General features: G+C 38.0%; 2 protein-coding genes across 9 annotated transcripts in view; one reads left to right on the forward strand and one right to left on the reverse strand.

The window, feature by feature from the left end:
- FLT3 (fms related receptor tyrosine kinase 3) overlaps window positions 1–15,964 on the reverse strand; it is a 56,566-nt gene extending 40,602 nt beyond the window's left edge. The window contains exons 1-4 of one of the 3 annotated variants that reach the window (XM_034415143.2): window positions 15,910–15,964; window positions 9,425–9,546; window positions 3,973–4,181; window positions 2,486–2,601 (exon numbers count right to left, since the gene is read on the reverse strand). In XM_034415143.2, the coding sequence (XP_034271034.2) occupies window positions 2,486–2,601; window positions 3,973–4,181; window positions 9,425–9,546; window positions 15,910–15,964 (502 nt within the window). The remainder of the gene's footprint in view (window positions 1–2,485; window positions 2,602–3,972; window positions 4,182–9,424; window positions 9,547–15,909) is intronic. The other 2 variants (XM_034415133.2, XM_034415125.2) reach the window with 2 other exon arrangements.
- Window positions 15,965–21,622: 5,658 nt separating this feature from the next.
- PAN3 (poly(A) specific ribonuclease subunit PAN3) overlaps window positions 21,623–24,632 on the forward strand; it is a 77,625-nt gene continuing 74,615 nt past the window's right edge. For all 6 annotated transcript variants that reach the window (XR_015734393.1, XR_015734391.1, XR_015734392.1 and 3 more), the window contains exon 1: window positions 21,623–22,550. Coding sequence is in view for 2 of the 6 variants with exons in the window: in XM_034410791.2 (XP_034266682.2) it covers window positions 22,106–22,550 (445 nt within the window). In the remaining 4 variants the exon portion in view is untranslated. The remainder of the gene's footprint in view (window positions 22,551–24,632) is intronic.

The raw sequence follows: 24,632 nt of genomic DNA on the forward strand, positions 1-24,632 counted from the left end.
AAATATAATATATGCCATCTTTATAGAGAAGACTATGGGCAAGTGACAGGTTTGTGCACAAGTACTTTTTGGTGCATAACTAAGACCTTAAGCTTTCTTTACTCTTCTTGGAAGAGTCCAATCTATGGGGTATATTTTAGTATGCCCTTGAATTCCAAATGTAGTATTAAGGAAGGAGGCAGGACTATCTTGAATTGAAACAGGTACATGGACCTGTACCATAGCACATTGGTTGAAGTTACTCTTCTTTCCCACAGGTTTGAGTTGTTTTCTTATTGAGGACAATTACAAACCAATATGGTACAGAACAATCTCACAAAAACTTTAATCTCATGGCTTCTCCACTGATGTGTTCCTAAACATGGGTTCTGACTGTGAACTCAGTGCATTTAATCAACCTATCAAAAACCTGGAAACCTAACCTATTCTACTTTAAGAACATTTTAAGAGCAGTCAAGTTCCTCTTACAAACCAGTGAGATACACCAGTTAAGTATTTCCAAATGCCAAAGAGCACTTATGTTAACACGCTTCAATGCTCCCCACACAGCAGTTTTGGAGAGTTGATAGAAAGGTCCTGTATGAACTAAGATTAGGTCCCTGTGGACAAGGGACTATTGAAACTGCAATTAATTTCTTGCTATATTGTACCCTAAATAAGAGTTCAAAGACCTACTCTATAACTTATTATCTGTAAAACACCAGGGAAATTCTCTTTTTTATGTTGCGGTTGTTATTGTTATCAGATCAGTATGATTTAGTCTCCTTGAACACAGTTAAATTTTGCTTTTCTGTCTGTAAAATTAGGCAGACTTTTCTTATCCATTGACAAATCCACTACCAACTGTAATAGTCAATGATTATAATTACAAAAAATATTTATATTCATACCCCATATATTCAGATATGCAAGTGACAGATATGTCTCCCTGTTCAATCTCCTACCCAGGAGCTATCTGTAAATGATGAGGAACTTCAAAGCCTCCCTGTTCTCTTTTATTTTCTTTAAATTTGACCTGGGAGTGCTTTAAGGCTGATAGCACCTAAATCAGTGGTGGGTTTCAAAAATGTTTACTACCAGTTCTGTGGGTGTGGCTTGGTGGGCATGGCATGGCTTGGTTGGCGTGGCTTGGTGGGTGTGGCAGGGGAGGGATACTGTAAAATCTCCATTCCCTCCCCAATTCAGGGGAAGGTTACTGCAAAATCCCCATTTCCTCCTGATCAGCTGGGATTTGGGAGGCAGAGAATAGATGGGGGCGGGGCCAGTCAGAATTTTTACTACTGGTTCTCCGAACTATTCAAAATTTCCGCTGCCGGTTCTCCAGAACTGGTCAGAACCTGCTGAAACCCACCTCTGACCTAAATGCTAGTAGTCCAAAGTCACTGTTGAAGTCTGCCTTTATCCTCAAAAAAGGAAATATGAACAAACAGTAGAAAAAGACATTTGCAAATGTAGTGGTAAAATTTCATGAATGATGCAGGATGATTATACAATAAGAAACACCTGTGATAGGACCCTTGGACTGGATAGGTTTTCAAAGAGGAGGCAGTCCACAGACATCCTTTCAGAAGGTTAGTTGTATGGGTTCTATTTTTTAAAAGGAGGAATATACCTGTAACTATATACCAATAGCACTTAGACTTATATACTGCTTCTGTGTGCTTTACAGCCTTCTCTAAGCAGTTTACAGAGTCAGCATATTGCCCCCAACAATCCAGGTCCTCATTTTACTGACCTCAGAAGGATAGAAGGCTGAGTCAACCTTGAGCCAGTGAGACTCGAACTGCCGAACTGTTGGCAGTCAGCAGAATTAACCTGCAATACTGCATTCTAACCACCAGGGCTGTTATATAACAAGTTCCTACAGAAAAATGCATAATAATTTAAAAAAACCTAAAATAAGGATATCCATAACTATAAAGAAAGTACATTAGCTGCAACGTATTTTGAAAGTTATCAATGAAAAGTTGATAACATTTATATAAACTTAATTATCATCCATTTGTTGAGCTTAAACAAAATCAATACATTTTACAAGCCATACTAACTCCCATATTTTCCAACAGTAACTATAAATGTAATTCTGTTTTTTGCTTTCCGTTGCTGTGTTATTTGTATTTTATCTCTTCTTAGTACAATTAATATACAGTACCCTATAAATTTACACATTCTGTATTTATAAATAGCAAGAAAAATAACATCAGAATACCCCAGCAATTGACAGCTTTCCTTTGTTAATTATTGCATGACATTATTCCAAAATAAATTAAAGTTTATATATGATTAAAGTAGGAGGAAAATCTGCTTTAAATGAAGTCTCCAACAATAACATTATAATTATGGCACATTTTATTCAATGTATGTAGTATTAAATAAATAGCTTTAAATACTTTTTAAAAGGTTTTAATTTAAAATATTAACTGGGGCGTTGTTCTAATTGTAAAATAAAATATGAAACCACTCAGCCTTCATGTGTCATACTTACTCCTTATATACAACATAAATACTATAGTGTAGTTACTGGTTTCAGTTGTAATTAACAGTGTGTGATTTCCCTCTTGGGTTTCTTTGATTCTTGGGAACTCCACTGAAACGATATGCCTGTTGAGACAGAAAACAAGACTTCCTTTATGAAATAATTATGAAAAAAAACTTCAGTGTGCGGAACTAGGCCAAAATGACAAACAAAAAGGAAACAAAACCTTGTACATGGACCAGAAAAACCATTTCATGAATCACCTACAGAATTAGGTTAGCCAGAATGATGGTTCTTCTCTACTTACACTTCTCTGGAAGTTCTTGAAATCTCTACAGCTTCAAATGATAGTGGCTTCTTGCTGATTCCAAGAAGAGGAAGAGATCATGCTTTTAGCTTCAATATGCAACTATAATATTTCATTTAGAAAGACTGGTAGACTGACAAAAGCAGTATAGTTCCAACTGCAGGTTAGAACTTAATAGGTCACACTTCTGTGAATTTTAGCAGATAACTTCAGGTGGTTTGTCAGAGTTTGGACACCACATTCCTTAACTCATTTCAAGTTTCTTATTTTATTAGCAGTCTATTGATAGAGCTAATAGCAATGCAGTTGCCTCCCTTCTTTTCCTTTACATTTTATCTAGCAATGGACCCAGCTTCAACCAGTGAACATATTTGACTGAGAGATAAATTTTATTCTCTCTATACCTATCTAGCAATATCACTTTTAATACAGCAATAGGCTAAATGGCATAACTTTATAGTTAAAAGGCATTACTGGTTATTTATAACATTTATATAACATCTATCTTCTAACTAACTCTGGATGGGTCCCAATCAAAAATGTTTTTATAAATTGGGAAAACATCCAGAGTCATATAAATATTGGGTGGGAATTCCCCACTTGAATTCTGGAGAAGGAAATTTGACTTCCAATTTCTTCCATTAAGCTTCTGAAACCTTCTTCCAGCCATGGAGCTTTGATGTCAGAGAAGGAAAGATGGCAATTAGAATGTTGCATTGAAAGATTAGGTGAGGATTTGGGTCCATGGGAATCCAAAGCTTTCCTGTTCTTCAATTCTGCCCAGTCTAATAAGAATTAAGGGAGAGTCAGTTGCTTGAATGGGCAATTAGGGACACCTCCCTTCTTCTTGCTCACTGATGAAGCATAGTGCTCTGCCTTCAATCTTGCTCCGTAAGAATGAATTAGACCAAGTACAGGAAATATATTATAAAAAGTTAAGTGCTGAATATTAGAACTATATATGAAAGGGAGTGATGCAAGAGATTTTTGGCAAGAAGTGTTACTTCAAAAGAGACAAGCAATCATCCAGTTATTCACATCTTTAAAAATTTGAATTACTAAGAAGGAAATTAATGTGCACATAAAATTGCAATTGTTCATTTGAGCTTTTGCTGCAGGCTCACGTGAAGTGGAACAAATATTACTTTTTGCTCTTTGTATTTTTTATGTGTTTTGTTTGTTTGCTTACCGGTTCTCCAAATCCAGAGAGGAATTACATTTGGTCCGGATCTCTTTAAAAACCCAGTGGCAGACGATGTTCTCTGAAATATTTAGTACTGCTTTTAACCTGACATTTTCAAGCACACCAACTTCTACAACCTTGGTTGTTTTGTAGGCATTTTCAGTGCTTTGATTATTCAAGGAACACTGGAGGTCTTCAACATTATCTTGCATCTGCTTTGTAAGAGATAGAAAATATATGTTTGCTCTGTTGCACCATTTAACATCTATCTTGCTTTTAGAGAAACAACATTGAAAGATAATTTGCATACAGTTCTCTGTAAAAGTTCTGAGAAGCTACTACCAATAAAGGTAGTATTTCCCTTCTATCTTTCCCAAATAAATGAGGTCCTTTCCTATCTCTCTTCGTCCTTCCCACCTCAGTCAATGAAAGAGAGAGAGAGGTTACACAATTTGATTAAGAAATGAAGATTGAGGATATCTTTTGTGGTGAATGCTCCAAGAAACCTTTGGAGAAGAAATTTTGAAGTAGGGTAATAATTTGAATATGTACAAAGTAATTTCATATGCTTAATTTATCAGAAAATGCAAACAAATCAAATTACTCCAATTCTAAACTAGATATATTTTTCCATCAAAGTTATCTCTTGCATCTTTTGAATACAATATTGCCATTGGACAACAGCCAGTCCTTAGTCTTCATGTTTTGAAAGACTGCTGTCTATCACGTTATGCCTGTTAAGTTGAACCATTCTAAGGGATTTTTTTCGTATGTTTGCTAGTTGGTAAAAACACAGAAAATGATTATGTAAGGCACAATCTTACTATGTCTTGGAATAAGAATTATGAAACTACTATAGCTTTACTTCCTTTCAGTTTGGAGCAGTATGGAGTTGATAGATATCAAAGTGATTTAAACGACAGAATGAAAATGTTTCTGGCTTGGTTGATACATTGGTTTGACTTTAAAAACACAAAATATTCCTTCAGATACCGACATACTTTTATTATTAATTTATCAACCTAATTTTGCATGAAAGCGATCAAACCAATCAGTCCTAGAGGAGATCAACCCTGACTGCTCTTTAGAAAGCCAGATCCTGAAGATGAAACTCAAATACTTTGGCCACCTAATGAGAAGGAAGAACTCACTGGAGAAGAACCTAATGCTGGGAAAGATTGAGGGCAAAATAAGAAGGGGACGAGTAGAGAATAGGAAGGCCTGGAGGAACATTGTCCATGGGGTCACGATGGGTCGGACATGACTTCGCAACTAACAACAACAACAAAAATTTTGCATGAAAGGAAAACCTTGTTGTAATAGTAACATTCAGTCACCCAAACTACTGTCTGCCCACTACTGATAGTAAATCGAAGCAATTTAAATGAGTAAGTCAAAAGGCAAAATCAGTGTTGAAATTACAGATGCACTATAGATAGCTCAGAGCCCAAACACCCTTCAACACCCCTCTACCCTTGCAAACCTAGTAATCCTTCTCAAAGCTTCACCAAAATTTGTCACTAAATTGTAATTTATAATGTGACAGAAAAAGGATTTTTTTAAATAAATAGGGAACAGTAATCGTGTTACATGCATAGAAGTTTTCTAATTTACATTTTAATTAAAGTAAATAAAATTTTGATTTTGCTTGAATTCTATTCATCTTGGAAGCATAGCTGACAAAGTGTCAGTCAAAGCCATTTATGGTACTCACTAAGAAAAGGATTGAGCATACCAAAGTTAAATCAAATTCCTCATCGATATCTCTTAATATACAGTAGTTCCTTGCAATGCTATATCTTTGACTACATGCTATAATTACCTACTAAACCTACTACTAATATGAACAAAGAATCTACCAAGAGTGACCAAAAATACTGATTATGCAGTAGATATGAGGGATAATGATGAAGAAAATGGCAATAAGGAGAAGGGAGATATATAGAAGAGCCAAGTCAGGGCATTAGGCTAGACAGTTAGCAAAGTATGGCAGAAAGAAAGAACAAAAAACTGAAAGCGTTTAGGAAGAGGAACACCTGAAATCTGATAGAAATGTGGGGGAAAAAAGAAAAGGAAGTTATAATTTCTATTTTAGCATAGAAAAGCAAGCAAAGTATTTCGCACAAACTAAAGAATTTGAAGAGGGAGAGCCAATCTTAATATAGCATAAATTTTAAGATGTAAGATTTATGATTTCCTGAAGTACTGTGACTCAGTAGACCATGCAGTTTTATTTTCAGCAAACAAAGAGGAAAAGAACATAAATTTATGGAGGATGAAGTCAAACAGCGCTTCTGTTCTCACATATATTTATCGATATTAGACCATAGCTATGGTACCAAATGCAAAGACTCCCAAAGGTGCTTTTTCCAAAAGGCAACTGGACTTTCTTGGGTTTTCCCCCCCTTTTTTTCTTACAGAATGTTTCATTGCTCATAAAAAAACCTAAACATTTTCTAAAAAAGAAAAGAAAAAAGTCCAGTTGCCTTTAGGAATAAAGTATCTTTGGAGTATTCTGTTGTGGTCTGTCAGGAGCCTGCGGAGCTGGCAGTGGAGTTGGACAGTGAAGAGGCTGGGGAGGAACATGGGCCAGTCCTGGAGTCTGGGGAAGGCCCAGACAAGGGCTCTGCGTCTGAGGCAGAGATGGGGTCAGGGCCATCTGGGAGTGATGCGCGGACTCCGGAGCCTCCAAAGAGGCAGAGGAACAGGAGGAGCCTGTTCCTAGTGCATGCATGCACAGACCTGCCAGAAGGCACGAACAGTTAAAACAAAAGGGATGACTCAGGAGTAAGGCCTGGAGATGATTGGCCCCTCCCATAAGGCTTAAAAGAGGAGCAAAGGCACGTGGGCCCTTTACAGGAAAGCAACGTTGTTAATTCTGTTCTCAGTCGGCATCTCTGTTTGATTCTGGAATCCGTGTGGCTTTGCCAAGTAGGTCTTTGGCAGCGTGTCAAGAGAGATAAAGGTTGGTGATTATCCTAAAGGACTTCTCCCGAAGGACTTTTTGCAACTAATTGGGACTGAGCTGTGAATGAACGTAATTCACAGCTGTTGCAATAAAAGAGGTTTTTGGGACTACTCGTGTGTTTTAATGATTCAGGAAGCCTAGGTCACAATATGTTTGGAGAGTATAAATTGGGGATATTCCTGGGAGATATGAAAAAATATATCACAAATAGAAAGTGATTTAGACAATATAGAGAGACAGTTTGGTGGTATGGTTAAGGCACCTTGTTAAAAAAACCAGTAGATGGTGAATCTTAGTCCTGAAGCCAGGTTGGGGACCTGGCTTCAGGAAACCTCTTTCAAAACTTTGCCAAGAAAGCTGCATTGTTTAAGTTGTTTAGCAGTCACTACAAGTCAACAGTGACTTGAAGGTAAGCACGTTCATACAAAAACCTCACTTCAAAATTTTAAGCACAGGCATGGAAGTCAGGAAGCAAAAGGAGGCAATGAGTATTAACAGTGGAATATCACATGTTTGAAAAAGGGAAGATGAAGATTGCTCAGAAGACCACAAGAGAGTGTGGAAACAGAACAGCTGTCAGTGAAGAAAAGATGAAAGAATGTTAGTTTTACCATTAAGATGAACTATTTTTGTGACTTGTTTCAATTGTTGAAAAAATAATTGAATGCATAGCTTATGATGGGACTTCATAAACGATGCTTATATTTCAGGGGTCAGCACTCCAGACAGCTGCCTAATTATAAAACCAATTCAGGCTCAGAGAATTAAAGACCTGGAGGAGAATAAAATCCCTTATTATAAAGATAAAATAAAACCTCGACATCCAGTTTTATAATACTTTGACAGGTAGTAGCAACATCCATCATCGCTTGAGCTCCATTCACAGAAAAAGAGCAGTGAAAAGCAATGGGTAAGGAAAAATGCAGAACCATTATTTATAAATTAGCAAAGAAATAAGTCTTTTGAAAGAGATGAGGTGAGGACTAGCAGATCTCAAGCCATAGATGGTAATTAGGTAAATGTACAACTCTTCTGGCTTCAAAGCCACCAATCATCCCACCAAGTATCAATTCACTTGGAAGGGAAGGGAATTGTTAAAATCTTGAGTGTGTACATATTTCTGAAAATTTTGCATTAGCAATGGGCAATCAACTATTGTGTATGACTTCATTCTTGTCTGTAGTAAAAATTCAAATCTAATTGAGCCCTGCCCATAAGTTTTTAGCCAAACTGCAGAGTAGGTTGTGAAAGGTCAGGAAGCCTAGGATTTACTCCCAAACCCAGGTTGTGAAGCCTGACAATCTGAATATTTGTTCATTACACCAATTACCGTGAGAGGAGAGAATCAAGAGTTAGCACGGTGGCAATTGCCTCTCTCATTAATCGTTTGTCTCGGCATCTTCTGTGTCAGAGCCATGGGCCAGCCAGAAAGGCCAACAGGTGGAACAGAATCTACTGGTGGCAAATGACCTTTGTATGGAGTTGGTATTTGTGAAATTGCTTTGGTGGGTTTGGAAGCCAGAAGGCACAGAGAAAAGCTGGTGGCAGAAGAAGACATCACCCAAGACATTTTAAAACAGCATTTATCTACCCAAGCTTCAAGAAGGTAGAGCCCACAAAGAAATTCGGATTACAGAGTAGACCTTGACTTACAACTATTTGTTTTAGTGACTGCTTGAAGTTACAATGGCATTAAAAAAGTGACTTACTGCCTACTTATGACCATTATAGCATTCCCATGGTCACAGGATCAAAAGTCAGGTGCTTGGCAACTGGTATGTATTTATGACACCATCATAATATGACCCAGTTGCACTGTCCTGGGGTCATGTGTTCACCATTTGTAATCTTCCCAGCAGGCTTCTGACAAGCAAAGTCAATCAGAGAGGCCAGATTCACTTAACAGCTGCGGTGATTTGCTTAGCAACTGTGGCAAAAAGGTTGTAAAATGGTGCAAAACCTATTTAACAACTGCCTTACTTAGCAATGGAAATTTTGGGCTCAGTTGTAAGTTGAGGATTGTATTTCATCTGGAAAGGTGCAGGAATAGGCAATGAAAATATTGAAGGACTGGATGATCTTCACAACGAAGAAAAATTGAAAGTTGAGACTCTTTGGCTTACTGAATAATTGACTGAGTGGGTGAGGAAGATATGTACTCTATGGAGAAAGTAGAGAGGAAGAAGACATATCCTTTGCTCATAATGCTAGAACCCAGGATAAGTGAAACTGGATGGTGGTAAGTCCAACATACATGAAAGCAGGAAGCAATGTCTGTAATTAATGAATGGAAATCATATAAGATTTCAATTCATTAATTACAGATATTCCTTGCAATGCTCACCAGATAGCTTTAAATGGAGCTTAAACTTGTTTCACACTGTAAAAAATAGTAGAGAATGTTATATTATATTCCATAACACTCTGTCTTCAGTATGATGTGATAGACTTTGGTCCATTCAATATTTTTATACTCTAATTTTCCTTTACCTTGAGAGAAGGTGAAGAATCCCAATTTCTCGAAGCATTGTTGTGTTGTTTGATTAAAAAGCAAGTTATCTCAAATGTAGTTTGGCTTATCACAACAGTGGATGTCACTGTAAGAATCAGAGCTGCCAAAAAGGAAAACAAAAAAATGTACAATGAAATCAAAACGTAAACATGCTGAATATATTGTGGTGTTTTTTTCATCCCACTATCCTTTTTCCCCATTCATTTGTACCTCTCAACTAGTACGCTTCTCATTAATAAAATAGATAGAACATAAAACAGCATAATAGGATTGGAAGAGACTTTGGAGGTCTTTTACTCAAACCCCTTACTCAAGCAGGAGACCCTATACCATGCTGGACAAGTGGCTGTCTGGTCTCTTCTTGAAAATCTCCAATGATGACAAGCCACAACTTCAGGAGCTAAGCCATTCCACTGATTAATTGTTCTCAATGTCAGGAAATTTATCCTAAGTTCTAGGTTGGATCTGTCTTTAATTATTTTCCACCCAATACTTCTTGTCCTGTCCTTAGGTACTTTGGAGAATAGGTCAACTCCCTCTTCTCTGTGATAACCCCTCAAGTACTAGAAGACTGCTATCATATCATCCCTCTTTTTGGTAAATTAGGCATACCTAAGTCCCTCAATTTTTCATCATATGGTTCAGCTTCCTTATCTTTTTGTTCTTCTCTACACTCACTCTAGGGCAGTGGTTCTCAACCTTCCTAATGCCATGACCCTTTAATACAGTTCCTCATGTTGTGGTGACCCCCAACCATAAAATTATTCCTAAAACCATTGAAAATATGTGTTTTCCGATGGTCTTAGGCGACCCTTGTGAAAGGATCGTTCGACCCCCAAAGGGGTCGCGACCCACAGGTTGAGAACCACTGCTAGGGTCTCAATATCTTTTTTGCATTGTGGTGACCAGAACAGAGTGTTCAAGTCTGTCAAGATGCTTCTGAATTTTGAGTCTATCTTCTAAATGTTAGCTATTCCCCCCAGCTTGGTGCCATCTGAAAATCTGATAAGTTCCACTTCTATCCCCTCATTTAGATCATTTTTGAAGATGCTGAAGATTACTCAGCCAATATCTATATATCACTACCATTCTATCTCTCTAATGTTACTCACTTAATTATAGATGCCACGAATGTCAATCCTATTTTGTGTATTGGCCACTGACTGGAGTGGAATTTAACATTTTGGAAATGTCTCCTTGGCTGGCAGAAAGCCAGAATCAATGGAAAACTTGACCATTTCATAAGATAGAATATGTATATAATATGGTGTTTCAGCCTGGATGAATAAAATATAAGTGTCAATGTTGAAGCAGTAGATTTGATAAAAGATAAGTCAGCCTTCATTGTGAATACAGAACACAGTAATTAAACTAAGAGTAATAAAAGTCATTACAAACACAAAGCACAATGAATAAGGGAACAATTCAATTTTAAACATTCAAGTCTCTTTTCCAGCCAGTATTTTATTAATCTTTATGGTCAAAATTAAAATGAGATGCAGAGGAATATAAAAGTATTGGGAAGTTAGTTTTTCAGCTGAAAGTAATTGCAAATATTCTTAATGAAATATAGCACCAAAACTGGAAGCCAAATTTTGGCAACTAATCAAGGAGACAACCAACCTAGAACTAAGGAGAAATTTCCTGACAATTAGAACAATTAATCAGTGGAACAACTTGCCTCCAAAAGTTGTAGATGCTGCAACACTGGAGGTTTTTTAGGAAGAGATTCTACAACCATTTGTCTGAATTGGTACAGGGTTTCCTGCTTGAGCAAGAGATTGGACTAGAAGACCTCTAAGGTCCCTTCCAATTCAGTTATTCTGTAATTCTGTTTTTGTCTCAGAAATGGAATAAAAATTGAATGACAAATAGGAATGGAAAACAGCTAATGTGATTTATCAAAAAAAACCCACAAAATGATGATACATTCCTGCACTAGTCTCTATTTCCAGTATGCAAGACTGCAGCTGTGGTTGCCAATATTAGACTAGGTTGAGAAGAGATATAAATAAAAATAGTCCCCAAAGGATTATCTAGCATAGGACTGAAATCAGACAATACTTTAAAAAACAGGGAATGCATTTGTTTAACATGGCATAGAACAGTCTTTCAGTTAGAAGTTGTATGGGATAAAAGAGAGACTGACAAATGTAAAAAAAAAAAATTAAATCAATTTAGCAGCTATTTATTTGAGTTCTGTTGCTGGATAAACATTTAGTTCAAATTTGGGATTAATAGTGTTTATGTTTCAGAGATGGGGCTGTCAGCTATTTTTGTGTGTGTTATTATGGAAGGTTAAATGAGATTTCACCAACATCATTCACCCCTGATTAATGCATTCATTCTGATAATTGAGGCTTACTCTGAATTACAAATCTATGTCTGAAGAATCTGGGTTAAGTTTTGGATTGGAGACTTGGAGAATTTATGCATAATTTTTGTGACTTGTTCATTGGGTCTTAATGATTTTATTCATTTTGGATTTGGAGGTATTTTTTCATAGGCTTAACACAGCTATAATTTTGTCACTAGGAACAATGTACGGTAACTTTGGCCACTAATGTACTGTATGCAGGTTGACTTAGAAGGTAATACTTTTTGTACAGTAGGAACTTAAGATAGGCGGACTTCATACAGATAAACAATTGAGAAATACTACTTCTTTTAAAAAGAAGTGTTAATTGGTGGACCTTTCTCATATTAACTGTATTAGCTCAAGTTCATTTTAGGAAATTTTAGGATAATTAAAACTGCAGAAAAAAACAATTACTACCAACCTGCCTTCCATTGAGGACCTGTATAGTACACGAGTCAAAAAGAGGGCTATGAAAATATTTACAGACCCCTTGCATCCTGGACATAAACTGTTTCAACTCCTACCCTCAAAACGACGCTATAGAGCACTGCACACCAGAACAACTAGACACAAGAACAGTTTTTTCCCAAACGCCATCACTCTGCTAAACAAATAATTCCCTCAACACTGTCAAACTAGTTATTAAGTCTGCATTACTATTAATCTTCTCATCATTCCTATCACCCAACTCCTAACCACTTATGACTGTATGACTGTAACCTTGTTGCTGGTATCCTTAAGATTTATATTGACTGTTTCCTAATATGAATTGATTGCTTATTTGTTCCCTATGACTATCATTAAGTGTTATACATTATGATTCTTTTGCAATTTGCACCAAGACAAATTCCTTGTGTGTCCAATCACACTTGGCCAATAAAGAATTCTGTTCTGTTCTGTTCTGTTCTGTTCTGTTCTGTTCTGTTCTATTCTATTCTATAAAACTTACTAAGAAAAACAATGCTCAGAGTAGCTCAATAACTAAACCAATCACTAAACATGGAGAATACACAGCAATAGCAAAAAATTAGTGCGCATTCAGAACAACAGAAGCTGAACAAATTCAAATAAAAATAACTCTCATAAATACTGTACAGTATATTACACAGCAACGCAAACTTAAAATATTTAAATACAATGTCTAAGGAAAAAATAGATAAAAGGACCAGACAAGAAATTAGAAACCTAATGCTTACAAATATATTGATTGTAATTTACGGTATATTTGAGGCACAATGGGAAGAAAGGATATACTTGAAAAGTGGTTTCTTAATAATGTTTTTATTGATTCTTATTCTTTTTCCCCTTTTCTTTTTGTTTATTAATAGTAATTTAAAAATGGTTTATTGCACTTTATGATTTTATGTTTTACATTTTTGTTGTTTTTGACAACTATATTTTGCATCGAATTTAATTGTGTTTTTTAGGATTTTAAATGATATAGTATAATCATATATTGGAATATTAGAAAATTGTAAAACACATTTGTTTATGTATCTGAGTTTATTCTTTCCCTCCCCTTTTTCTTTTCCTTCTGTTTATCTACTATATATACCTATATCTATCAATATATATTGGGAAGTGATAGGTTATCCTTTGTACATTCAAAGAGAAGTTAAGAACTGGCTTGCCACTTATGGATTATTACACTAAGCAAAGGCTGTTGGTACCAAGTGAATATTGGTTTATCTAAAAAAAAAAAAGCTAAGCAATGCTTGACAGTTAATACTCGAATGAGACACCACCTTGAAATTCCAGATTGTAAACTAAACCGACAAGTAAAAAACAAAAAGAAAAAAGAAGGAAAAAATCCTGGAAGAAAGCAATAAACAACTGCTTCTATACAGTACTTCATGCTTCTATTCCTAGTACTGTACTTTTATGCTATTGACCAAAAAATAATCCAGCTTTGGATCTATTCATGTAATTATTGGGAGTCCAGTTAAACCTGACAGAGTCTTTCCCTTTATAAGTTAGGCAAAGGACTGAGCTCAATAATGAAATTAAGAACTTTATGATGATAAGACTCACAATGAGCTTTAACCATGAAACAATTAGGATTATAACATTATAGCAGAGATCAACATTGCACTAATTTGATTCATCTTGGCTTTGCACACTCAGCCATTGTGGTTTATAAACCATCAACTGTACCTCGTTATAATGTATGAACCCAATAAACTTCAGCTTATTTCATGAATCATGGTTAAGCAAATCATATCTTAGAATGATTATGGGGCATCTGCATATAATTCTAAGACTGGCTAATCAAGACACAAACAACTCATTAATCATGTGCTTTTCTGGCACTCTGATAGGTTTGCCAGTGTATTTGCTGTATCATTTAGTATAATATGCAGGATGGAATGTAAAAAGTAGACCAGTAATAAACCATAGATTCAAAAAGCTGTTCATTTTATACATTACACTAAGCCCAAATAAGTACCTTGGCTTTTTATAATGGATGAATCCAACTTTTACTGAGAACAGAACAGAAATTAAAGCACAACAAATACTTGTGAAACTGAAGAGCTAGATATGAAACTGTATAAACACAACCAAGAATAGAGGAAATTGCACAATTTATAGCATTTTAATTCTCGAACATATTTTACATTTAGTTTAAAATAAGCTGCCAAAATCAACACGGGGAGAAAAATAACTTAAATTACAAGACAAATAAGTAAAATAGTGAGTTTGAATATTTGAATTTACAATACATATAAAAAAGAGCAACTACAAAAAGAGCTGAATTTTATTTTACAATATATTGTAGTAGGAAATGCTGCTCCTGCTACAGTTTTCCCCAACATTTTGATTGGACTTTTGGGTTATCAAACAGAAAAACAGATTTTATTTCAATAAGATTTATTTCAGACTAGACAGATCAAAGTTCAGTGGGGATTCTAAGATGCTTGCAGGTGAATATATCCCATTGAACTCCATGGACCAGATGTACTCACGGCTGTGTTGTATGAGAAATCATAAATCAAACCTTGACAATTTTAGAATTCAGCATATAAGAGCTGATGGGAATATGCTGTTGTATTATTGTAGAATGGCTGAACCATGCGAATTAAGAACCAAAGGTTCTTAACCAAAGACATAATCATGTGGATCAGCAAATAATGGCATAAAAGAGAATATATTAAGAATGAGCTCTTATAAATCATGTCACTTATTCTGTTATTACCAAGAACACCATTTCAGCCCTAGAGGCAAATACATTTATCTAAATCTTGAAAAACACAATTATACTACTTTCTTGCTAACAAGATTAAAAGATATAAACAAGCAAAATTAAGTTCCTGATATTACCAAACTAGTTCCTTGTAAGAAAGATAAAAAAGAGCTTAATTATGCTGTGGATTCATTTTAGAGCTTACTGTACTCATGGTTTTCTTTTAAGTATAGATATGAATAATAGTAAACATATTAGGCAAGATATACAGAAACTGAAATATAAGCTTTGTCCTTTGTTCAATTGTATAAAAAGGTAAGATAAAAAAGTATTAAAAATATGGTTTCACAGTTTTATGAATACAATTTCACCATATAACCTATTCGGTGAACTGGTAGCCAAAGTTTTAGTAATAGCTAAGCAAAATATATATCCATCAACACAATAACCATCCTTTTAATAAAGATCCACGCTCATTACTTTATCAAGATATATTGATTGTAATTTGGCTAACATCTACTCTATTCTAAGAAAAGGTTTCATTTACATTTGGCTCTCTGACCTTTGCAGTAGTTTTCAAATCTCTCAGATCAGAAAAAAATTGATCTAAAAAACCTTTCTCCTTGCTTATTTTAAATCCATTAACAATTGTTACCCATCCTCCAGACACTTCTGAACCTTCATACAAGCAGCCTGTTCTGTTAGGAAGGAGAAACAGGAAAAGGGCAAAAAAAGAACACCAAAACCAAAGATGCATGGGACAAAATCAAACAGAAATGAAGAGAAATGAGGCATGAAAAAAAAAATCAGAGGAGACACTAAATAGAGAAAAAGGTGTAGGACAAAACTATAGGAAGAGGAGGAAAATTTGGATCAGCAAGGCAAGAAGAGCTATGAATGCAGATGTCAGTGGGTACACTTACCAAGCATCTGCAGCTGACTTTTAGTTACTAAAATACTGAAGTGTTGCCGTCTCATTGCAGCTGTTGGTGCAAGAGTTCCGTGCTTGAGTGAAATGTTATTTCAAGAGCTCACACTCTGTATGTGCAGGTGGTTCTCTCGGGAATCCATCACAACCACTCAGCCTCTCGACTGTAAACCACTTCTTCTTTTTGAGGAGGAGTTTTGGGGCTGTTCCTGCAACAAAACAATAATAATAATAATAATGATAACAGCAGATCAAACAAAACCCCTACAACAGTTGATGTTAACCTCCAGCAAAGTGAACAATATCTTTCTATAGTATTCAATATATTCTTTTCCTATCATTTTTGTGAGGATGAAAAGTTTTGATTCCCACAGAAAATTCTTTAAAGCTGCTTGGTGTTTTTATTTTTTCAGTACCCTCCCCTTTTATTTCAATAAATATTCACTGTTTAAGAATTAACCATACAGGCATAGTTCTTTTTAGGAACAAGTTTGTTGTGCTAAATCCATACTCCAGTAGAGGGCTCTCAGACATTAGAATCATCAGGTTTACTGAGCTGCATTTTAGAAACCTAATCAAATAGTGAGGGTTTTTTTCCCCTTCAAACACCAATCACCAATCACTAAAAGAAGGAAATAGTAATTGCAAACAAAACATATGTTATTAGTTCAACATTAGATTCAATGATGCTAGGAAGGGAAACAGAGCATTCAAAATTCTTAGGATATACCAGAAAAAAAATAGATTCAAACTTACTAATTTTTAAGTAAGTAATTTGAAAGGTTGTGATTCTTTTTAAAAGCCTGGAGTTCCCAGTTTGGGATGTCTTGCATTTATGTATCACACCATAAAATATCATCTTCCAGGTTTGAGAACTTTCTGTCCCAGAAACCCTTTATGGCCTTCCCAAACCCTCAGAAAGCTAGGAAAGATAATGATTAAATTCACTTATTGCACTAAGGCAACAATGTGGTTTGTTTGGTCTGAGGTTGGAATGATATATGATTCCAGCCATTTTAGGCTTATTCTATAAATCATGCACCTTCCTAGAACTATCAATGATTTTCAAAGTCCCTATGCTCTCTGTGTGTCTGTGCATGTACATGTGTAATGGGGCGTATGTGTGTGTGACATATTGGGGATATATGGATGTTCTAACCTTTTAGAAATTAATTAATTAATTTCGCCTTTCAACTTCTTCAAAGTCTCACCCATTAACTCTTGTTTTTCTGTTGTGGAATTTTTAAAAAATGCAACCATGGTAATGTCCTGATCTTACAGGATGTTGAACCAGGCAACAATAATCTGAAACTCTTCAAGTTGTTTCTGGAACTATAATTCTTGGTACCATCACCCAGCTTGCTGACTAAAAATCTTGACTAGTCGCACACACATCTGGAAGTCTTCAATTGAATAAAGGATATATAAGCATCGGGGTGGATTCTAAATTTTTTTACTATCGGTTTTGTGGGCATGGCTTATTTTGTGGGCATGGTTTGATGATCATATGGCAATTCTTTAGGATTTAGCAGAGGTACTGGTCTACCAGGCTTTTAACTGCTTGCAGAGCTGTACCAGTCTACTCATTTGTTCTTGGAGGCATCGGTCTACTCATTTGTTTTTGGAGGCATCGGTCTACTCATTTGTTTTTGGAAGCACCGGTCTACCCATTTGTTCTTGGAGCACCGGTCTACCACCACACTGCCTTTTAACACTGATCAGCTGTAGGGTGGCCCTTTGAAGCCCCGTGACAAGAGTTTAAACAGTTTTTTTCCTTCTAGCCGATCAGCTGGGACTCGGGAGGCAGTGAATAGATTGGGGGCGGGGCCAAATAAAAGGTAAGAATAATGCGGGAGGGCCCAGCTCCCAAACAAAGAGAACTGGTTCAGTGACGTCATATCATCACCGCTACCGGCTCGGGCGAACCAGGAGGAACCCACCACTGATAAGCATATCTATGCTGTTCTCTGATGATTATTATTTGAATATCTGTTTTCTCATGAAACAGTTTTAATTATTATGGACAATTGTTTTGAGTTAGTTATTTCAAAGTGCACCTGTACATTTTTTCACATTGAGCTTTCTCTTTAGTAAGTAATGGGGAAGAAGAATTTTAGGGCCAAATCTGCACAAAAATATTTATATAAATTTATATAAATAAATATTTTTTTTTCTGCACTTCACAGTATGACACAGCACGGTATGACCAAGGCTGACACCCATGGGATTCCCAATATCAGGAATCATTGCAGAAACAGTGAACTAGAACACTGCATTTCAGAACTACACACCTAAATTTTGGTGCCGCTACCTGGATGTCACATTTGTCAACATCAAGAAAAATGCACAGAAAGACTTTCATACCATACTGAACTCCACCTTCCAAGACATACAATTACTATTTTTAGGTGTACTTGTCAACAGAGAAAAAGATGGACGCCTAAAGGTAAAGGTTCCCCTCGCACATATGTGCTAGTCGTTCCCGACTCTAGGGGGCAGTGCTCATCTCCGTTTCAAAGCCAAAGAGCCAGCGCTGTCCAAAGATGTCTCTGTGGTCATGTGGCCGGCATGACTAAATGCCAAAGGTGAACGTAATGCTGTTACTTTCCCACCAAAGTATTTTTCTACTTGCATTTTTTATGTGCTTTCGAACTGCTAGGTTGGCAGAAGCTGGAACAAGTAACGGGAACTCACCCCATTATGCAGCACTAGGGATTCGAATCACTGAACTGCCGACCTTTCGATCAACAAGCAGTTTATCGCAAGGCCACCAACTCGCCACACATTCTGAATTTCAATAGCAACCACCATCACACAAAAAGAGTTGTATCAGAACACTATATGGTAGTACCCAGCAAACCAAACAGCTGGTGAGCAGCTACCTATGTGAACTATTCAGGCCAAATGGGTTCCTGCAACCATTTGTCACAAGATGCCTGTGCAACATGGTGGGGAGAGAAAGGAAGAAACAAGGTACAAGACCAATCACATAATATACCCTGCCATACATTAAAAAAAAAAAACATTTTGGAAGCTGTAGAACGCAGCTTCTGAGATCTGCAAGAGGGCATTGCACACCTCCCAGAGGCTATCATACGAGGACAAATTATACATTGTAAAGATTGCTTGGAGGTGAGAGATACTTCCAATGTAATCTATCGGATTCCCTGCATGGATTGCCCCTGTGACTATGTAGGATAGACGGGGAGGATGCTGACCACCAGTTTGCAAGAACACAAATAAGGTCAGACGAGGAGACCCGAACTCATTGGTAACCTCGCATTGCAATGAACAAGGACATACATTTAATTTCACACTTACTAAGATTGTTGGACTTGCAGGCACAAAAACAGCCAGGGAAGTGATTAAGCCTAGGAAATGGGCCCTTTGTCAGTCAATAAGAGTGCTTATTTGTTGATTTACCCCCACCTTATTAAATATTTAGGAGGTGAGGGCTTGGCAGCAAAAGCAAACAACAAACAACAGCCAACAATTTAATAACCAACCATCAACACCCCAATCAACATCTAAAAAGTCAAATACAACAGGTACCCAGGGGTGGACTGCTGGGAGTTTCCAGGTTCTCTGAACGGCTGTCTTCTCCCAGTTACATACACCTGCCCCACCAGAGCGGAAGGCAGTGAATGTTGTGGATCTCCTCTCCCAAGGAGATATATCTGGTAGGACCCAGAAGATAGGCCTTCTCCGAGGTGGCTCCCTCCCTTTGGAACATCATCCCTGCGAAGATTAGATTGGCCCCTACTTTGACACACTTTCACGATGCCCTAAAGACCTGGTTTTGTCAATGGGCCTGGGGAACTGAGTTGAATGGAGTCCATCAAGTGACTTATCTGATTGATTGCTATTGTCAGAGAGTAGGTGGTGATTGTTTTACTGGTTGTATATTGTATTTTATTTTTGTAAGTTCCCAAGGTCACTGAGAGTGAGTGTGCAGTCACAAAAATTCTCATAAACAAATTAACAAATAAATCATTTTATTGTTTTGCTCAAACTTAAATTGATTTTCTAAGCCTACCCAATCTGGACATCTGATGTATTCATTTAGGTTCAGTCAGGTTGCAAACAATAAATAGAAAAAAAAATGCTTCTTCCTGGGACAATATTGCTTTTCTGTTGATTTCATAGCTATAACATTTGTAACAGCAACAGATCAATGAAAAATGACAGTTGAAACATTAAGAATTGTATTTCAGTAATTTTCTTTTCTTTTATTCAGTACTTTAGAACTTGAGGATGACAAACATTAATGTAATTAAAGAACTTTCCTGCATATTTGGTTACTTTGTGGTTTATTGGGAGATACTTTATTTTTGAATTGGTTTTATCATTATTGATTTTATATTCTTCTTTCCAAAGGGTTTGTTTCATGTTTCTGAACTGACTAAAATAATGGTAATTATTATGTGTATAATTGATTTGTTGGTTCTCCTTAATTATATTTAAATGAATCTATTTGATGGACTGCTATTAATATATTACCTCATGAATATATTTATTATATTGAGATGTAACATTTAGAAAGGCAGTACTGTATACATGTGCTAACTTTATTCCTTTCACCCATTATACAAAAATCAGGTACATAACCCAGTGTTTTACAAGAAGATGGCCAGCCGGGCTGTCCTGATTTTATGGTTGGTTTTAAAATTTGATATGGATTTTAATTGAAATGTTTTAAATGTTTTAAATTACGGGCCAAATTTATTTAATTATTTTAAATCTATTTTAACTTTTGTGTATAAATGTTTTTTATCTTGGCTGTTCACTGCCCTGAAAGAAGGGCGGTATAGAAATCTGAAAAATAAATAAATAAATAAATAAAATGTATTATCTTTTTGAGAATCCCCTGAGGAGCTATCAACCTACCTTGGGCAAGTACCGTTTCCCCCAAAATAAGACATCCCCCGATAATAAGCCCAATCGGGCTTTTGAGTGCATGGCAATAAGGCCAAGCACTTATTTCAGGGTTCAAAAAAATGTAAGACAGTCTCTTATTTTCGAGGGAAACACAGTATTTATAATTAAATCCACATATAGCAGCCTGAAAAAGGGTATCCCAAGAAAGAATTGGGGGGGGGGGGCGGGGGCGGGGGGAAGGATACTCAGCTTTTTCTTGTCATTTCTTTATTTGAAAGGAGTATTTTCAAATTAATCTTTTTTACCCAGGTTTTCAAAATTATATTTATGCCTTCCGTATTTTTAAAACTTTTTTAATAATTTAACTGATCCCTGCTGTAAGAACTGTGGCTTGAAAATCCATATTTGTGTGTGTTTGTGTGTGTGTGTGGGGGGAAGTTCTCAAGCAAAAGCAATATTCCAGAGTAACTATAGGAGTAAAGTTTTTTTTTTTTATAGCACTTTTAGGTAGTATTCATTTAATTTTGAGCAGCACGGCATTGCGAGGTAACCTATGTGCAACCAAGCCTTACTGTTCGCCATCAGATTTATTTCCATATAAAACCGAAGTGGATTGCACTGTAACAGAAACGAGGGCCACGGTTTATGTGAATGTGAATGTCTGTCTGTCTGTCCACGATACAAACATTCCAGGCATGCATATTCTAATATACTCTACGGTGCGGGAGGATTTATATTATATACACAGGAAAAGGTTTAGGAAAGCCGCTCCGCTTCTTTCCCGCCCGCGAAAGGCAAAAAAAAGTAGACGGAGTTTGCCGCAACCAAACGCAGCTCGCTCCCTGCCTGCCCGCCGCCGCCCCACCCGCCAGAGCTGGGCCAGGCCTCCATCAGCCCCTTCGCTTCCTCCGGGCCTGGATTACCCAGAGGGCCTCACTGTGGCGCAGGCGCATTGAGGAGACAGCTCAGGAAGAGGAAAATGGAATAAACAATCCCGCCGTTGCCGCTGCCTCCGGGACCCTTCAGCGCCTGACGGAAGGCCCCGATTCCCCCCCTCTTCCTCACGGCTCTCTATTAGCCTCTTCTCCCCCGCCGGGCTCGCTTGACCCCTTTAAGAGAAGCACAAGCGCCCTCCCCCTTTCCTCCCTTGTCCTCCCTCGTTCCCGGAACTCCGGCAGTGACAGCGGCGGCCGTGGGACGGCTGCTGCGCCCGCTCCCCGCCTGCCTCCCATGGTGCGGCGGTGGCCGGCAGCGGCCGTGCCTTCTGAGGCGGCCTCGCTGCTGCTGCTGCTGCTGTAGCAGCCGTCGCCGCCATGAACAGTGGCGGCCTCCCCTGCTCTTCTCCGGTGGCTCCCGCCGCGGCGGTAGTAGGGCCGCCCCCCGGGCCGGGAGTTCCGGCGGCGGTGGCGGCGGTCCCCGGCGGGCTGAAGCTCAAGTTCTGCCGCTACTACGCCAAGGACAAGACGTGCTTTTACGGCGAGGAATGCCAGTTTCTACACGAGGAGCCCGGCGGAGCTTCCGCCGCCTGTCCCGGCCCTCCGCCGCCGGTCGCCCTCGGTGGGCTTCCGCTTGGGCTCCCTCCTGGCCCCGCTGCTCCTTCCGTCGCCGTGGCCGCCTCGCCGGGGCACGGCGGTAGCGCTGGCTATCCGGGACACGGGGTAGCGGCGCCTGGAGCGGGGCCTAAGAAACCCCCCGAGCTGCTGGGAGGAGGCGGAGGAGCAGGCGGCGGCGGCGGGCTGGACGGACCCCGGCTGGCCAGTGAGTGTGGGTCGAGGGAAAGCCGCCGGTAGGCGACTGGGGTGGGTGAGGTGGGCGTCGGGGAAGAGAAACGGGGCTTGGGTGATATGGGCCTCCGGTCTCGGGCCTGGGCTGCGCGGCTTCCTTCCAGAGGAAGCGGAGATGGTAAGAAGCGTCTCTCGGAGATGATGGCTCCGGAAGAGGGTGGGCGGCGGTGGTTTGATAGGGCTGTTTCCTTTGGGGGTTTTGAAGGGGGGATTGAACCCTGCGGAGCTGAAAGTAAAACGTTTGAACGGAGTAAGGGGAAAAGCTGCTAGTATTGGCCCCCTTCTCCTCCTTCCCTGTGGGAAATTCTGATTGGGAGGTGAACGTACGAGCCTGTCAAGAAATAGTAAAAAAAAAAGGGGTGTGGTGGAGGTTGTGTGTATGTAGGTATACCCTGGGCATTGCCTTTTTTATTTAGAATAGAATAGAATTTTTTATTGGCCAAGTGTGATTGGGCACACAAGGAATTTTGTCTTAGGTGCATATGCTCTCGGTGTACATAAGGAGAATAAAATACATTCACCAAGAATAAAAAGATAACAACACTTAGTGATAGTCAAGGTTACTAACAAGCTATCAAATTGTACTAGGAAACAAATAAAAACAATATAAATGGAAAAGATACAAGCAACATGGTTATAGTAATAAGGGGGAAGAGATAGATACTAGTAAGGAAGAGAAGAATAATAGTAATACAGTCTTAGTAAATTATTTGACTGTTGTGGGAATTAGTTGTTAAGCAGAGTAATGGCATGGGGGTGGGGGAAACTGTCCTTGTGTCTAGTTGTTTTGGTGTGCAGTGCTCTCTATAGCGTCTTTTTGAGGGTAGAAGTTGAAACAATTTATGTCCAGGATGTGAGGGGTCTGTAGATATTTTCACATAAATATTTAGTTAATTTATATAGCTAGAAAGGCGATATGGGGGCTAAGGACGCTCATGCTGTGTGGCATGAATGGAGATTTAAAAGTACAGCCCAAAGCCATGTGTAATCTGTACCCCCTTATCTTTTACTAACTCCACCCTGTAGGTTTTGCCATTTTTCCCCCTTCAAGGGTCTATGTCTAGTCATAGTAACAGTACTAAAACATTGCTTGAGGGAAGCCTAAATTGATTTGGTTTGTCTCTCTTTTTCTCCCCCCCCCTTAGAAAATTGTAGAATCTTCTGATTATTTCAGATGAAAAATATGTTAGAGCTAAATTGTCAGCAGTGTGTGTGTGTGGGGGGGGGGAATCAACAGCATTTGTTGGATATCTTTTGAAGTGTAGCTTTTGACAACTTGTAGGGACTTTCCTGTAGATTATTTTTCTTTACTCCTTACAACTTCTAATCAAGTTCTAACTTTTATTTGTTAAATGCTTTGATCTAGAGCAGCTTCCCACCGTAAAAGGAAGAAGGGAGTTTATTATATGTATACTACAAAGCTGCTTTTTTGAACTTCCAGATAGGTTGGTTGTTAAAACAAGAGAGTTTTAATATAAATTAAAGAGCTGAGGTGACGCAGTGGTTAGGGTGCAGTACTGCAGCTACTTCAGCTGACTGCTAGTTCAGCAGATCAGCGGATCAAATCTCACCAGCTCAAGGTTGACTCAGCCTTCCATCCTTCCGAGGTGGGTAAAATGAGGACCCAGATTATTGGGGGCAATATGCTATTTAGTATACTGTCTTTGGTGTAAGCCGCCCAGAGTCCTTGGAGAGTGGGTGGCATAGAAATATGAATAATAAAATAAATAAAAATAAAACAAATAAAAATAAATTTCCCTGTGTGTATTGTGCACAGAAGAAAATACTGGTATAAATCCTCTAATTTTTTGGTCAAAATTTTCTTAAAATAAACTTAAAAAGACAATATGTGAAAATAATTGTAGCTATCAAATAATCAGAAAAGGATAGATGTGTTAATCTAATAAAATTACAATTTCTGGAATATCTCAATTTGTGGAGTTCTTGGTGCTCTCTGGGCTTGGTTTCTTGCAGACATTTTATTACTTGACTAGGTAACATCAACAGGCCTAGTAAGTGCGGTTTCCTCCCTGCTTATATTTAGTAGCTTGTTCTG

The sequence above is a fragment of the Pantherophis guttatus genome, chromosome 5, assembly GCF_059756535.1.
Source record: "Pantherophis guttatus breed Tessera chromosome 5, ASM5975653v1, whole genome shotgun sequence".
Taxonomy (NCBI): domain Eukaryota; kingdom Metazoa; phylum Chordata; class Lepidosauria; order Squamata; family Colubridae; genus Pantherophis; species Pantherophis guttatus.